General features: G+C 43.5%; 1 protein-coding gene across 1 annotated transcript in view; it reads right to left on the reverse strand.

Moving 5' to 3' along the window:
* Positions 1–18205, reverse strand: part of antxr2 (ANTXR cell adhesion molecule 2) — a 208971-nt gene that overhangs the window by 100202 nt on the left and 90564 nt on the right. The window contains exons 12-15 of the mRNA XM_033023964.1: positions 15102–15197; positions 5580–5621; positions 4611–4706; positions 1243–1407 (exon numbers count right to left, since the gene is read on the reverse strand). Coding sequence (XP_032879855.1) covers positions 1243–1407; positions 4611–4706; positions 5580–5621; positions 15102–15197 — 399 coding nt within the window. The remainder of the gene's footprint in view (positions 1–1242; positions 1408–4610; positions 4707–5579; positions 5622–15101; positions 15198–18205) is intronic.

Genomic DNA, 18205 nt, shown 5'->3' on the forward strand with positions numbered 1-18205 from the left:
TTGACTTGTATTGAACGTTAGTCTTTGGACCATGTCAAGAGTATAATAGAATAATAATTTTGGATGAGAATGCGCAAAGCATGATAAGTAAGTTTGCAGATGACGCTAAAGGAGGAGGTATAATGGTGAAGATAGTTAACGAGAATTACAGAGGGATCTTGATAGGCTGGGCAAGTGTGCCAAAGAATGGTTAATGGAGTTTAATTCTGATAAATGTGAGGTATTGCATTTTTGGAAGTAAAGCAAGGGCAGGACCTTCACAATGAACCGTAGTGGTGTCACATTTTGGCATGTTTGCCTTCATCAGTCAGGGAATTGACTATAGACATTGGAATGTTATGTTACAGTTGTACAAGACGTCGGTGAGGCCGCACTTTGAGTATTGTGTTCAGTTTTGGTCACCCTGCTATAGGAAAGATGGCATTAAGCTGAAAAGAATACAGAAAAGATTATGAAGTTGCCAGGACTCAAGAGTGTAAGCTATAGGGAAATGGTGGGCAGACATTGACTTTATTCCTTAAAATGTAGGGTGCTCAGGGGCATTCTAAATGGTGTGTATAAAATCTTAAGGGATTCCATACAGTGAATGCGTAGAGACTCTTCACAGGGTATGGTAATATATAATATGGCATAGGTTTAAGGAGAAAAAGGAAAGATTTAAAAATAATTTGAAGGACAACTTTTTCACAATGTGATAGGTATATGAAACAAGCTGCCAGACGAACTAAGTGGGAAGAATGCAGATGCTGATTTATACCGAAGGTAGAAACAAAGTGCTGGAATAACGCAGCAGGTCAGGCAGCATCTCTGGAGCAAAAGGATGGGAGACGTTTTGGATCCGGACCCTGGGTCCCAATCCGAAACGTCACCCATCCTTTTCTCCAGAGATGCCTCCTGACCCGCTGAGTTACTCAGGCTTTGGGTCTATTGCCCGAGGAAGTAGGTGAGGTAAGTACAATAACAATATTTAAAACACATTTGGACAGGTACATGGTTTGGAAAACATTTGGAGGGATATAGGCCAAATGCAGCCGAACACAACAAGATTAGATGGGACATCTTGGTCAGCATGGACGAATTTGTTCGATGTGCCTATTTTCATGCTGTATGATTCTAATTACTTAAGAATTCAAGTAATGAGGCCAAAAGCATTTGATCTTAGAAATCTTATTAAAATTTTTTATACATGTTGACGTAAAGTATGTTTTCTTATCGAATGGAATGTGCATGATGAGCAATTACCTTAATTGGATCATACCACTTTAGTGGAGTTTGAGCCGACGGGGGTGGTTTGGGCCGCCTTGGTGTCATAAGTTCCTCTTCACCCTCTGGGACAGTAACAACAGCATTTCTGGCCATTTCTAACCTTGCTCCTTCTTCAGTTGATCCCCTATCTCCCCACTTGACCTAGAGGAACAAAAACAGTAACACGCAATTCGCAATTTCAAATACACCAGAAGAGACAGCATAGAAAAATGGTAAGTGCGCCCAGTCAATGATGTAAGTGAATTGTGAATTAAAGTTAATCAGAAGGTAGGCATTGTCTTACAGGTCTTAAAGACTGTCATATATTGTCTTAAAGACCACTCAGAGGTCTTTACACAATAAAGTTTATATTAACAAATTTAGCATCATGTAATGATATTCTTGAACCTTAAGGTTCATTATTAATTATTTTTAGAAATAACGTGCATTTATTTGATCTCAGACCGAGGTTTCATTTTGCTTAAATAATTGGAAGAAATCAAGATAAATATACAAGGGACAGATCTCTCCTAATATATAAAATTACATGAATAAAGATTTACACCACACAAGAAATGGTTTAATTTCTCTCTTTCTTCTCAGCAGATTCTCTCAAGCTCTGTCAGGTTGGATGGGGAGCGTCGATGCACAGCTATTTTCAGGTCCCTCCAGAGATATTCAATCGGGTTCAAGTCCGGGATCTGGCTGGGCCACTCAAGGACATTCACAGACTTGTCACGAAGCCACTCCTGCGTTGTCTTAGCTGCGTGCTTAAGGTCATTGTCCTGTTGGAAGGTGAACCTCTGCCCCAGTCTGAGGTCGAGAACGCTCTGGAGCAGGTTTACATCAAGGATCTCTGGACTTTGCTCCGTTCATCTTTCCCTCGATCCTGACTAGTCTCCCAGTTCCCGCCATGCTTCACCGTAGGTATGATATTTGCCAGGTGATGAGCGGTGCCCGGTTTCCTCCAGACATAACACTTGGCATTCAGGCCAAAGAGTTCAATCTTGATTTCATCAGACCAGAGAATCTTGTTTAGGTGCCTTTTTGGCAAACTCCAAGTGGGCTGTCATGTGTCTTTTACTGAGGAGTGGCTTCCGTCTGGCCACTCTAACATAAAGGCCTGATTGGTGGAATGCTGCAGATATAGTTGACCTTCTGGAAGTTTCTCCCAACTCCACAGAGGAACTCTGGAGCTCTGTCAGAGTGACCATCGGGTTCTTCGTCACCTCTCTGACCAAGGCCCTTCTCCCCCGATTGCTCAGTTTGGCCTAGCGGCCAGCTCTAAGAAGAGTCTTGTCGGGTCTAACATAGTCTGAAGAAGGGTTTCGGCCCGAAACGTCGCCTATTTCCTTCGCTCCATAGATGCTGCTGCACCCGCTGAGTTTCCCCAGCAATTTTGTGTACCTTCTAATAATAATAATAATAATAATAATATATCTTTTATTGTCATTGCACGTCAGTGTAACGAGATTTATTGTGCAGCTCCACTGATGTACAAGAAAGGTAAATAAATACAATACATAAATAAACAAGCTGAATTGATTGACGTGACCATCTGAGGGAGACTGTCCAAAGGGGGTGGGTGGGGGGGCACTCATTAGGGCCGGTTCAGAGCCGCTATAGCTCTTGGGATGAAACTGTTCCTGAGTCTGGAGGTTCGGGCGTAGAAGGCCTTGTAACGTCTGCCGGAGGGAAGTAGTTGAAACAGACCGTGGCAGGGGTGTGATGAGTCCTTATGGATGCTGAGGGCCTTCCTGAGGCACCGCGTGTGGTAGATGCCCTCCAAGGCCTCCAAGGCCTCTAAGAAGAGTCCTAGTGGTTTCAAAGTTTCCAAACCATCAGACTCTTGAATTCCATATAATGTGCCGCCACTATTATCTATTTTATCTTTTTATCTATTTTATCCTTTTGTTATTTTATGTTGCACGGTGAGCCAGATGCAACAAAATTTCGTTCAGACTTGCATTTGTTGGTGTATTTTTGAATGACAATAAAGTCTTTGATTGATTGAGTCTTCCTTTTAAGAATGACGGAGGCAACTGTGCTCTTCGGGACCTGCAATGCTGCAGAAATTGTTTTATATCCTTCCCCAAATATGTGCCTCGACACAATCCTATCTCCGAGGTCTACGGACAATTCCTTTGTCTTTATGGCTTGGTTTTTGCTCTGACATGCTCTGTCATCTGCGGAACCTTATATAGACAGGTGTGTGCCTTTCCAAATCATGTCCAATCAATTTAATTTACCACTGGTGGACTCCAATCAAGTTGTAGAAACATCTCAAGGATAACTAATGGAAACAGGATGAATCTGAGCTCAATTGTGAGTGTCATAGCAAAGGGTCTGATTACTTTTGTAAATGTGATATTTCAGTTATTTCTTTTCAATTACTTTGCAAACATTTCTAAACACCTGTTTTCACTTTTATATTATGAGGTATTGTATGTAGATTGATGATTAAAAAAATGAATTTAATCTATTTTAGAATAAGGCTGTAACATAACAAAATGTGGAAAAAGTGAAGGGGTCTGAATACTTTCTGAATGCACTGTATCTTTAATTTTACTTTATCGGACTTTATCTTGCACCAAATGCTGTACCCTTTATCCGTTATCTGTGCACTGTGTACATTTTGATTGTATTCATATTCTTTTCTTTGACTGGACAGCACGCAAACAAAAGCTTTTCATTGTCCATTGGTACACATGACAATAATAAACTAAAGAATTCCGATAGATGGAAAAGGACGATGATATTCCATGGCCCTTTGTGGCCCAGGGCCCCACCACTGGGCTGGGTCAATAGATCAGGAGGTCTGTGAGCTGCAGTTAGTTACTCACAGACCACTCGATGCTTAAAGTGGGCTCTCCACACATCTATTTTCAAATGTACAGTATGGAAAGTCACTGTCGTTCACTCATACTTCACTACTTTTAGGATGAAGCATGCCTCACTGAACATTGAGTTATTTATAAAGGTTCAAATCATACATTTTTTATTCAAATTCTGTAACTCAATACTCAATGCAAGCCAGCCTGTGCAGGAAATGAAACCCATCTGAATCTTAACGGGAAGTGCAACAGGGGGTTATTTTGACAGGAAATTGAGCAAGCATTTCAAAATAAATGTTAAAAACCTCATGTGCACAATTTCTGCATAAAACAAATGTAAATACGTCCAATTTACAGATGTTCTTTGCAAATATTCATAGTAGCCCAATCCCAAATTTTTTGATGGGACATGGAGATTCTCAGTGGGCTGCTGGAAGTTACACAATTTATCCATCACAGTACAATCCTAGACATCTCAAGCCAATGTGTATGATTAGAACTGCTTTAGTGTCAGTGAATTTAATAAAATACCTCCATTCTTTTTATTCCACCAACACCTCTGCCACCATAGTATGAAGCATCAACAGTTGGCCACTTCTTTTTTCGCTCTGCATCAGGTGTCAGTTCCTGTGATGAATTAATTGGTATTTACAAGTTATGATTTGGTTTGCAGCAAATGACTGCACTGAAATATTTATACACATTTTCCTTCTGCTTTGTACCAGACTTGTAATGATTCAAAACATCATTCTGCAAGGGCACATTCAATGCACCGGAAAACAGGGGGATGCTGTTCACTGACTGCACACCTCGCGTTGTTTTTAATGTAATGGAAAGTAAAATTGAAGGGGATGCAATGAGTGTCAGATGTTTCACGTGTAGAAAGTCTATTGCATTAATAATACATCTGAATTGGCACACTAAATCTATTGCTCCAGGTCAAAATGGTACTTTGTGAATTTAATTTTAACCATATAATTAACCATTTAATTTAACCATATAACCATTTAATTCCTCACAATTAAAGGCCATTCATTTAGGGAGGAGATGAGGAGGAATTTCTTTAGTCAGAGGGTGGTGAAACTGTGGAATTCTTTGCCACAGAAGGCTGTGGAGGCCATGTCAGTGGATATATTTAAGGCAGTGATAGATCAATTCTTGATTAGTATGGGTGTCAGGGGTGATGGGGAGAAGGCAGGAGAATGGGATTAGGAGGGAGAGATAGATCAGCCATGATTGAATGGCATCGTAGACTTGATGGGCCGAATGGCCTAATTCAGCTTGTTGATCTTATCAAGATTTATTTGAAAATATTTACCTATGAATCAAAATAAATGTAATCTTCAAAAAATGATTTGTATTTGTCCAACTTTTCTACTCTGGCTTAACCGATGAGATTTATGCAAAGTGATTTGATAAAGCCATTAAATAATTTTGCCCTTTTAATGTCTTCACTATTTTTCAATAACATAACTTTCACACTTCAAAATATTCACATACCTCTTTCGGAGGAGGTGGACGCGGAGGTGGATCTTTTATGACCTAGAATCAAATCACAAACAAATTTATATGATTTGCATAACTGCGATAAAATAAAACATCACATTGAAAAATATTCAATTTCTAGTACTTGATGTCTTTTCACTGATTGCCAACAGGTCAATGTTTTTCAGTGACAATTAATTCCCAAGACTATGTGCAACATAGCACCTAATCTCTTCCTGACAGATGCAGTTCATGTGTCTATTCATTAACTCTTCCCACAATAACGTCAGACGTCTATTCAAAAATATCAAGCAGATCTTACTCTGTTTGATATCTATGAACTGCTAATACTTGTAATAATCATCATGCTTTCTTCTGGACCTATTCTGACAAGGAATATGTGCTGAAAACAAAAATAATAAACTAGTCATAAGCACTGACTCTCATCTCATACTGCAGATGCCAGCTCGAAATATATAGTTCATTAATGAAGCCTTCCTACTAAATGTACAAAAAAAAATTCCTATAAATTCCTTTGCTCACTTTCCTTCAAATTTACTATTTTTATTCCACAATATCTCCAAAAAAGCTTGTGATAAAAAAACATAGTATACTTCAGCCTTTAAAGGGGAAGAAGGAGTGGGGGAGAAGGAGTGGAGACACTTTTAAGAAGCCAGACAACATTTAATAAAGTTTATTGGACATTTAACATTTACTTCCCTTTTTTTTTTTCAACGAGCTTTACCTTCGACTACCTTCGATTGCCTTTGATTACCTACGATAGCATTACGACCTACTATGACCTACCTCGACTAAACCTACGAGTAAAAAAATATTGATTTTTCCCATGGCGACCTTTTTTTATTCGCGGGCATTTTTCAACCTTCTAAAAAAAAACAGCGCAACCTAACTGAGACCTCGAGTACGTGGGGACTACTCTCGAGCATGAAGGAGAGTTACAAAGACCTCCTAGGACCTCATGTCGACCATGCTGCGAGTATAAGTCAAGGGAAACTCTTTTAAACGCGAATTAGGACCCCGCAGTGGGACAGGCCCTTATCATTATCAATCTTCGCAAGAGTATAAGTTTTGACACCGAGCCAATTATGCCAACATCATGATAGATGATAACATTATTGATCAAAGATCAAAGATCTTATAGAAGTGAAGAATGCCTGGCTACACACACACCTTCCTTCACCTGCTCGTTATACAGGTGGGGGACAGGGCAAGCGGTTGAGTGAAATTCACACGGTGCAAAGCCAATGTGATACAGACTTACACCGCGATGAACAGGAAGGTTGGTGCTGTAATTAAGCCTAAAGCACAATGTATGATAAGTCCTTTAAAAGAGGGGGGGGGGGGAAGAGGGGGGAGAAGGAGGGAGAAGGAGTGGAGACAACTTTTAAATAGCCAGAGATACACGGCTGTGAAACTCGGCGGACATTTAACATTACCGGTCGGTTATCCTTGGTTCTGAAAACTACTGCTTACGTTTTTTTTCCCAATGAGCCAATGACATTCACCAGTCAGCACCGGCTACAACCTACGAGAACCTTCGACCTCCTGGCGACCCACCTACGGCACGAGAATTCTCGCTTCTCTCCATGGCAGCTTCATTCTGGTCGCCACTAATTTTAACATGTTGAAAAATTTGCGGCGACCATAATGAAGCTGCGACTAGTTCCCAGAATGCGGGAACTCCTCACGACCATGAAGGCGACTCCCCGGCAACCACCCGCGGACATGTGGCGACTATGTGGCGACTGCAGAGTCTCCTAAAAAGTCCCCTAAGTGGGACAGGCCTATTAGGCTCTGGAGCTGAAGAATATCAGATGTAAGGAGGGCCCAGGGCATGATGGAATCTGAAAACAAGGGTGTGACCTTTAAAACTGAGATGTTGCTTAACCTAGAGCCAGTCTAATTCAGAAAGTGCAGGGCAGGTGCAGGTGCATCACAGGATGGTGCATTTTACTTTGTAGGCATCTGAGTTTAGTATGACCTCAGGTTTATGAAGGTAGGAGGAAAGGAGGCCAGCCAAGAATACATTGGAATAATCAATTCTGGGACCTATAAATGAGCCAGTCAACACTAGCAAGGGCAGAAATGGTGTTGTTATTGTGAGAAACACAGATGATTTCAATGATGGAACAACATAGAAACATAGAAAAATTGGTGCAGGAGTAGGCCATTCGGCCCTTCGAGCCTGCACCACCATTCAATATGATCATGGCTGATCATCCAACTCAGTATCCTGTACCTGCCCTCTCTCCATACCCCTGATCCCTTTAGCCACAAGGCCACATATAACTCCCTCTTAAATATAGCCAATGAACTGTCCTCAACTACCTTCTGTGGCAGAGAATTCCAAAGATTCACCACTCTCTGTGTAAAAAATGATTTTCTCATCTCGGTCCTAAAAGACTTCCCCCTTATCCTTAAACTGTGACCCCTTGTTCTGGACTTCCCCAACATCGGAAATAATCTTCCTGCATCTAGCCTGTCCAACCCCTTAAGAATTTTGTAAGTTTCTATAAGATCCCCCCTCAATCTTCTAAATTCTAGCATATATGTAGAGAGAGTAGCGAGAAATATATGGTCAGAGCTCATTTCAAAGTCACAAAATATTAAACCAGGCCCAGTTAGTGACGGGAAGGCATTGAATGAGGGTGATGTGATCAAGCATGCCAGAGGCAAGGGAAATAAGAGGAGCATTAGATGATATTTTCTTCAAGGATTATGATCATATAGTCCCTTCCCAAGACCACGCCTGGTCTATTCAGAACATCTGACTGAATCTCACCTATTCGGCATTTGCTCCCTCATAGCTGAGCCCGAACCAAAATTAAACCTAATATTTACTTTACCTGGCAGTAGTGGTTTATCCTTCCTGATCTCTCCACAACTTTTGGTAACATTGAACAAAATTCATCACGAGCTGTCCTCCAGACTATTCTAGCTTGATCTTACTGTTACAGATCCAGTCATTTCATTTGAGCCAAGACTTTTCTTTACATATGCAACCTAACAAACTTCATTCTAAAGATAGATACATAAAATTGGAGTAACTCAGCGGGTCAGGCAGCATTTCTGGGGAAAAATAATTGGTGATGTTTTGGATCAAGACCCTTCTTCAGGCCTGGTCTCAACCCGAAACATCACCTATTCCTTTTATCCAGAGATGCTGCCTGAGTTACTCCAGCATTTTGTGTCTATCTTCAGTTTAAACCAGCATCTGCAGTTCCTTACTAAAAACTTCATTCTACCTCTTCACTGTTTCCTTTAACAGTTCCAATGCCAGATAGTAGTCAAATATCTTCCCAACTCTCCACATAAAATGTTAAGAAGACTAAGGCCATTGTCTTCAACTCTCTCCACAAACTATTTAGTTGCTAAAACCTGTACCTTTGCTGTCCACGTCCTGATTTGATTCCTCTAACAGTATTCTAATTGGCTTTGCACCATTTATTCTGCAACCTGCAACTAACTGGTACTCTAGCCCACCATTCTATCAATTCTGGTTCTCAATATTAATGCATAATTTCACTAATTTGCAATTCCCATCTTTATGTTTAAATTTCGGCATGGCTTTGTTTTTTCTATCATAACAACTTCCTGAAGTCTCCATTCCAACCCTGCCTTAAAAGTATTCATTGACTTGGCCTCCACAGCCTTCTGTGGCAAAGAATTACAGATTCACCACCCTTTGACAAAATAAATTTATCCTCATCTCCTTCCAAAAAGAATGCCCTTCCTTATCCTCATCTCCTTCCAAAAATAAATCTCAGGATATGACTTCTAGTCCTAGACTCTCCCACTAGTGGAAACATCCTTTCCACATCCAAATAAATACTATTGATTTAAGGGCCTGTCCCACTTGGCCGTTATTTGCACGAGATTTACGTGACCTGCTTGCGTGTAGGTAGCGCATGGTTAGGGGCGCATGGAGTGGTGTGGAGTGGCGTGGAGGAGTGTGGACTTCATCCAGAACGAAATCTTTGCGCGCCACCGGCCTGTCGTGTAACTGACGGCCAAAGTGGGACAGGCCCAAGACCCTGGTGCGGTGCAACGTCTCACCTCCAACAGCAGCAGAAGCAGGCAAACGATCGCCGAACTCGGCCTGGGGCTCACAGCCGTTGCGGATCTGGATCGGCCCCCACTCCTACTCCCAGAGCGGGGCCAAGACGATTGGAGATAGACACAAAATGCAGGAGTAACTCAGCGGGACCGGCAGATTCTCTGGAGAGAAGCAATGGGTGACGTTTCGGGTCAAGACCCTTCTTCAGACTGAAGAAGAGTCTCGACCCAAAACATCATCCATTCCTTCTATCCAGAGATGCTGCTGGTCCCGCTGAGTTACTCCTGCATTTTGTGTCCATCTTCAAATGACGTCACTCGCTCCAGACGGCTGTGCAGCCGCATGATGACGCGCGCGGCCGTCGCGCGTCAGTCACTACCGGCCTGTCGTGTAAATGACGGCCCAAGTGGGACAGGCCCTTAACTATCTATGCTACTTACATTCTCATTCAAATCATTAACATTTATGATAAGCAAGTGGGTTTGAATATTAATCCCTGGGACATAGGCCACCAATTTATATCATTTAACAGAAGTTGCGACTTGTTTTTTTTTTAAATAGTAAAGTCAATTCTGCAACATTAACCTCATCAAATAATAAACCAAAAGCACTAGGTTTATTTTTTGCTTTTGCAATATTTCCATAACAAAGATGATCTAAAATGTCTCTCATCATTTTTGTTTATTGGAAAGTAGATAATTTAGGCATTATAATGTCGCCATTGTTTTGAATGTTTTACATTTTCATCGCTTTGATCTCTCCATGTTAGTATGAGAGACCACAGTGTGAAGAATCTATATATTTGATGCTCTCATTCAGTGACAGGAAATGTCTACACCATCAAAATGAAACACTAACCTAGAGCATCTCAGAACACACGGCAAAATGTGACAAACAAGAACTCATTGTCAAAATCTTTTTCAGAATTTATCTTTTGCTCAAGACAGGAGTTGTGAGCGATGTTCATGTTCTGATAAAGAAAACAGAAGCAAAGCATCTCGGAAACAATTACTATTGGAAACTATTTTTCTTTATCTAGCTGCTAAAAGTATTTTATTTTCAGATATTGTCAAAAGCAACTGGGATTCAAGATGTTCTGTGAACAAGAAGTTCTATTGCACTTGGGTTCAGCTGATATTACTTCCTTCCTTAATCTCGGCAATCTGGTGTAAACACAAAAATAAATTCTGTGCCTGCACTGGCTGTCTACGAGATAGAATTACTTAAAATTTAGATCAGCTACAAGATGTGCATTCTAAATATTAATCCAAGACTAGAACTAAATAGCAACAAACAAACTTCTAATAATACACAGTGGTAGAGAGTAATGGCCCTGTCTCACGGTGCAAGCCCACCCACGAGTGATCCCGAGTGAAAGGAAAAAACACTCGTGGTTATCTACGAGATTCCAAGTTTATGTTCACGAGTTTAAACGAGTTCCCAGGTGTATGTCTAAGTTTGCCGTTTACTTCTCATTTCTGCGATGTACCAAGTTCCTCTCCCCAGTTACCAAGTTCCTCTCCCGAGTTACTCTTGAGCCAACCATGAATGAAGGCCTGTTTTAAGTATCAAATAGAGGAGCTGGACAGCATCTCATACAGTATGTATATTCTGATTCAGTATTGAAAGTTATTCAATTTCAGAACTTAAAAAAACTAGGCAGGATCTAGGCCCTGCACTCGCTGCCATCGTGCAACAAGGAGGCGGTGGCGGCGAAGTAACCGTGTTAAAGAAGACAGCTCCATCCTGCGGCTTTGAGTTAAAGAGAGAATTCAGCGCGGCCGCGTCTATTGACATGATCTACAAAGGGAAAATGCGCACGTCCAGTGCCAGAGCTAGGCTGGGATCATTCTCTGCTCTCATCTCTCTCTTTCTGTGTGTGCATTAGCAGGGGGAAGAACGGTGTACCTCGCTGGGGCACAAGACCTCTGCCGCCTGCCCCTTGCAGCCATCAACTTGTTTGTTCCTTTGGTGCGCCTCATCTGCCTTGTTCCCATCCCAGCCCTGCCCCAGCTCTCTGCCCCATTCTCTTGGAAATGTTGCTTCCGCCGCTGTAACAAGGAGGGGTCCGGACGGGATGACTTGTCCAAAATTCTGCTGCGTCTTTGTGTTACTCCAGCACCGTGTGTGCACTTTTTGTCAACCAGCATCTGCCCTTTCTCGTGTAAGACATTATTTGTATCTGTGGAAGTTGATTGTCGCTCCCTTAAGTTGCCCGGGGGGTCAGGACGGGACTGGAGTTGGGAGAGAAAGGGGGGGGGGAGGGGAGCGGGTGACTTAGTACTGGAGACAAGTGTAGGAGAGGTATACTGACTGTGTGGGCAGACACTTTGGTAGTGATTTCCCACCAGTCTCAAAAGCCTCCGTGTCTCCCTGCCCCTGGGATACAGGGGGGCGATCAATCTTTAGCGTCAGAAACAGCGGGCAGGCGACAATCACCCGCCGTAACGCTAGATAGAACATGCACTATTGTAGTCTCCTTTGCACGTCAGTGTTTCTGTCTTTCTCCATCTCATTGTTGGCCCTGTCTGTCGCCACCCCCACCCCACCCCTCTGCTTCCCGGCCATGGGTGTGACCTCTTCCCTCCCCCCTCCAGCTCCAGCTCCCCACCCATTGCACCGGGCGCGGGGGCTTTGCACCGTCTTCACGTCGGCGACGCCAGCAGGTCAGTGCCAGTCCCCCCGGGGCAGGTGCTCGGGGGCTCTCTCCCAGCGTGTTCCCAGACCGGGGGGGGGGGGGGGTGGAAGTCAGCGGGAGTTTAGAAAACTATCCCGCATACATTCCAAGAAATCCTCTTCCTCAGCACCCCAGCCAATTTGATTCACCCAATCTATATGTAGATTGAAGTCACCCATTATAACTGTTTTACCTTTGTTGCACGCATTTCTAATTTCCTGTTTGATGCCATCCTCAACTCCACTACTACTGTTAGGTGGCCTGTACACAACTCCCACTAGCGTTTTCTGTCCCAGTGTTTCGCAGCTCTACTCATATCGATTCCAAATCCTCTAAGCTAATGTCCTTCCTTTCTATTGCGTTAATCTCCTCTCTAACCAGCAACGCTACCCCACCTCCTTTTCCTTTCTGTCTATCCCTCCTGAATATTGAACATCCCTGGATGTTCAGCTCACAGCCTTGGTCACCCTGGAGCTAAGTCTCCGTGATCCCAACTATATCATATCATGTTTCCTGCATGTAGCGTGTCCAATTTTATATGTTTCTATAAGATCCCTTCTCATAGTTCTAAATTCCAGTGAATACAAGCCCAGTCGCTCAATTCTTTAATCATATGACAGTCCCGTCATCCCGGGAATTAACCTTGTGAACCTCGTGTCCTTCCACAAATTAGGAGACGAAAACTGCACAAAAAACCGAGGGCTGAGGGAGAGCTGGGAAGGGGAGGAGACAGCAAGGGCTAACAAAATTGTGAGAATTCAATGTTCATGCCACCAGGATGCTTGGGGAGTCTGCATCCTGGTGGCATGAACATTGAATTCTCACAATTCTGTTAGCCCTTGCTGTCACCTCCCCTTCCCAGCTCTCCCTCAGCCCTTGGGCTCATCCTCCTTTTTCCTTTCTTCTCCCCGCCCCCAACCCCCATCAGTCTGAAGAAGGTTTTCGGCCCGAAACGTTGCCTATCTCCTTTGCTCCATAGATGCTGCTGCACCCGCTGAGTTTCTCGGACATCTCCGATGCCCTGGTATGGAACACCTCATCCTAGGTGCAAATGCGGCGTGGAGGGAGGAATTGGGAGTAGGGGATAGAGTCTTTACAGGAAGCAGGGTGGGGAGAAATGTAGTCTAGATAGCTATGGGAGTCAGTAGGTTGGTAGTAGATGTCGGTCAATAGTCTGTCTCCTGTGATGGAGAAGGTGAGATTGAGAAACGGTAGGGAGATGTCTGAGATAGTCCAAGTGAATTTGAGTGCAGGACGGAAATTAATCATGAAGTTGATGAAGTCAATGTGTTGTGTATGGGTGCAGGAGGTGGCACCAATGCAGTCATCAATGTAGCAGAGGTAGAGTTCGGGGATAGGGCCAGTGTACGCCTAGAACAGTGATTGTTCGACGTACCCTTGGTGGCAAGCATAGCAGGGTCCCATGCGAGTACCCATAGCTATGCCTTGGATTTGGAGAAAGTGGAAGGAGTCTTCGGAGAGGTTGTTGAGGGTAAGAACCAGCTCTGCTAGGTGGAGGAGAGTATTAGTAGACGGAAATTGGCTGGTTTTCCAGTCGAGGAAGAAACGGAGGGCTTTAAGACCTTCCTGGTGGGGGATGGAGTTGATTGAAGTAATAAGTGTAGAGTGACTGGACATCCATGGTAAAGATGAGGGAATGGGGGCCTGGAAAAAGGAAGTAATTGAAGAACGAAGAGCGTGTGAGGTGTCTTGGGCATGGGTAGGGAGGGATTGGACCGGGAGGGGGGGGGGGGGGGGGGGGGGGGGGGGGGGGGGGGGGGATAGGATGGAGTCAAGGTAGTTGGAAATTAATTTGGTGGGACATGAACAAGCAGAAACAATGGATCTGCCAGGGCACTTCTGTTTGTGGATTTTGGGGAGAAGATAAAATCGGACTCTGTGGGCTGGGGAACGATAAGGTTGAAGGCTTTAGAGGGCAGAGAGCTGGAAGTAATAAAATCAGAAATAGTGTGTGATAGTGTGCGTCTGAGGCGTCATGGGTCCAAGGATAAGAAGGAGATGGCGTCTGAGAGTTGGCGCCTGATTAATTTGGCATTATGTTTAATACAGGCATGATGGACTGAAGGGCCTGTTCCTGTACTGTAATGTTCTACCTTCTATATCACTTTTGATTCTCCTACAGTCACCTTCATTCCATATCTTATAATCCTTGGCTCTTCATCCAATTTGAACAATTTCTCTTTATCTATTGCAAAGCCCTCAGGATTTTAAATATCTCTGTCGGAGTCCCTCTCCAACTCCTTTGTTCTCAGCTCAAGAAATGATGGAACATGTAAATTTAAAAAACTAAAGCGTTATAGATTTTTGGTTCAGACTTGGTATCAACCCATAACAGGTGCAGCAACAAATAATTTTAAAACCAAAGATACAAAACCAGTGCAAGAGTGGCTTGAACTTTTACGTTGAAATTTCCAACTTTAAATCATTTGTGCCTATTTTACTAAGAAAACTGATGAGGACCGGAAATTTAATCTGACATACTCAAAACAGTTTAAGAAGGAACGCAGCCAAAAATGCTGGAGAAACTCAGCGGGTGAGGCAGGAAATCTATGGAGCGAAGGAAATAGGCAACGTTTAGGGTCGAGACCCTTCTTCAGACTGATGTGAGGGTGGGGGGCGGGAAAAAGAAAGGAAGAGGCGGAGACAGTGGGCTGAGAGGGAGCTGAGAAGGGGAGGAGAAAACAGTTAAGCATTAGCGACTAAAATGAACTGTGACTAATATAAATAACAACAGGCACGTAATTTGTATTTTCTCACTTACCAATTTGCAGCAAAGAGGCCAGAACCACCAGAGCAATGCCAGTCCCAGCAACAGCATAATGACGAATATGGCAAGGAATACAGCTGTTCCGTCAGACTTGAAAGGAAATCAATGACAAAGGCATTTTTACAAGTCATTTCAAAGCATTCAAATCTTATAGACATCATGAGTAGAACTAAAGATAGACACAAAAAGCTGGAGTAACTCAGCGGGTCAAACGGCATCTCTGGAGAAAAGGAACAGGTGATGTTTCGGGCCGAGACCCTTCTAGAATTGATTGATTCTCTGCTTTTAAATCCATTCAATTATCCCGAGTTACCCAATGTTGGAGTCAATAACACTGTTCCAATTTCTTATTACAAAAGTTAAGAAGAAGGAAAATGTGCATGTGATTTTAAGGCAACAGCTAAATGGGTTGGTAAAATGCAGACTTGCAGTTCTAGCTCTGCCTGCAGGACATGTCTATATGCTTTCCTGCATCTACTTTCAGATGGCTACAAAGAATCTATGCCTTCAATTATGGTTGGTGACCTCATGATGAACATGGCCCAGGTGCCTTGCAAAACATTGCCATGATACATGTTCTATAGTGCCACGTGAAAAGTGGTACTTAAACTGCACCTGGAGAACATTGAAGCAAGCCTTCAAACAATTGAAGAAAGACTATGTTATTGCTCATTTTTCTACCATTTAGATGGGAGATTAAATCTTGCTGCCTGTGCTAATATTCTAGATAATTGTATCTGGTTATCTTTCTGCAAAACACTGTATTTGAGCATGAAGCTGAAGAAAATTATGGTCAGCTAATTAAATATCTATCTATCATGATGGTATCACCCTGTCAGCCACATGAAGATTGTCAGACACAAATACATTCATATACAGTAATGCTGCCACCGGAAGAAAGCTTCTCAAGAGGAAAACAGTAACGGTTTTTCATTTAACAGTTAGCAGTTGATGAAAGTAATTTTTATTTCCTGTGACAGATACGACACCCAATAGCACTGTCCGTTGTATCATTTATCAAAACTCCCTATAAAATCAGAAACATATTTTTCAATTCCTTAGGTACACAAAATTGCTGGAGGAACTCAGCGGGTGCAGCAGCATCTATGGAGCGAAGGAAATAGGCGACGTTTCGGGCCGAAACCCTTCTTCAGTTCCTTACTTTGTTTTATTTAACCATTATGGGTAACTATTTTTTTGTGCAACATCAGTTTGCTCCATTTTACTATCGTCTCATCAGCCACCTGTCTGAACTTCCTATGAGAATCAGTGAGCATCTAGTGCTTGCCAACAACCAGATGGCAACAGTTGTGAGTGCCTATGCCCCTACTTTAGACTCTGAAGAGGAAGTAAAAGAAACCTTCTACGCCTGCTTGTATGAGACACTGTCTAAAATCCCCAGGGAGGTTAAGATTATTCTCCAAGGAGACTTCAAGGCCAGGGTCGGTCGGGACCAACACCTCGGGAAGGGTACAATAGGAAAGGAAGGCATCGGGAACATCAACTCCAATGGATATCTGCTTCTCAGAAAATGTGCTCAGCATGACCTCAACACCACTAATACCCTCTTTCGCCAGAAACACAAACTAAAGGCATCTTAGAGACACCCACGCTCCAAACAGTGGCATCTCATTGATTATGTAATTGTACAAGCCTGGGACCACCGTGACGTGAACATCACAAGGGCCATGATCGATGCAGATGACTGCTGGACAGATCATCGCCTCATCCGCTCCATGATGTCCATCAAACTCAAGAGGAAGAGGAGGATTCAAACAAAGCAGATCTGGTCAAGGCTGAACCTTGAAAGCCTGGACAAAACTGCCACCCAGCAGCGATTTCAGGCTTCTCTTGGGGAAAGCCTCCAACAGGAATATCCTGATGATAGTGAGGGACACTGGAGCCGGCTCAAATCCAACATCCTTGATACCTGTAAAAACATCCTTGGGTGCAAGTCCAGAAACCACCAGGACTGGTTTGACGAGAATGGCACAGAGATAGAACAGCTCATCTCCAAGAAAAGGAAAGCCTTTCGTGCCTGGCAAAATTATGTAAACTGCGAGGCTAAAAGAGCGGCTCACTCCAGACCCAAGGTGGACGTCCAGAGCCGGGTGAAGGAGCTTAAGAACTCTTGGTGGACAGATAAGGCTCTGAAAATCCAGAGGCTGGCAGACTCGGGTGACACAAGAGGCTTCTTCAGTGCTACTAAGGCGTCTATGGTCCAAGCTACCGATGGAGAGAGCACTTCCAGGAACTCTTCAACCGTGACCGCACAACTGAACCAGACATTACCCACTGCATTCCCCAGAGTCCCATTAGAGAAGGCATGGAAGAGCCTCTCACTATGATGGAGGTTCAAGATGCCATCAAGAGCCTTAAGAACAACAAAGCCACCGGTCCAGATGGGATCCCAGCTGAGATCTTAAAGGAAGGTGGGCCGGAGCTCCTGTACCACATCCAGGCCCTGCTCCTCAAGGTCTGGGAAAAAGAAGAACTTCCCTCAGAACTCGGGGATGCTCTAATAGTGACCATTTTCAAGAAAGGGGACAAGGCTGAATGTGGAAACTACAGGGGCATCTCGCTCCTGTCAACAACAGGCAAAGTCCTAGCTCGTGTCCTCACAAACCGACTTCTACCACTGTCTGCGGAGATACTCCCAGAATCACAGTGTGGCTGTGCAGACATGATATTCATAGCATGCCAACTGAAGGATAAATGTCGTGAACAAAGGCAGCCTTTGTACATGGCCTTCATAGACCTGACAAAGGCTTTTGACTCGGTAGACCGCCAAGCTCTTTGGAGCATACTATCAAGGTACGGTTGTCACGACAAGTACATCAGAATATTGAGGCTTCTACATGATGGCATGTCGCTCACAGTGCTCAGCAACTGTGGCTCTGAGTCTGAGCCCTTCACTGTGGAAACGGGGGTCAAACAGGGATGCATCATCGCACCCACCCTGTTTGTCGTCTTCTTTGCTGCCATACTTCACCTCATTGGTGAAGAGCCGCCACAGGGGATCCCAATCCTCTACAGAACCGACGGTGGGCTCTTCAACCTTAATAGGTTGAAGGCCAAGAGCAAAGTCAGTAACACGG

Source organism: Amblyraja radiata, chromosome 1 (assembly GCF_010909765.2).
Source record: "Amblyraja radiata isolate CabotCenter1 chromosome 1, sAmbRad1.1.pri, whole genome shotgun sequence".
Classification (NCBI taxonomy): Eukaryota; Metazoa; Chordata; class Chondrichthyes; order Rajiformes; family Rajidae; genus Amblyraja; species Amblyraja radiata.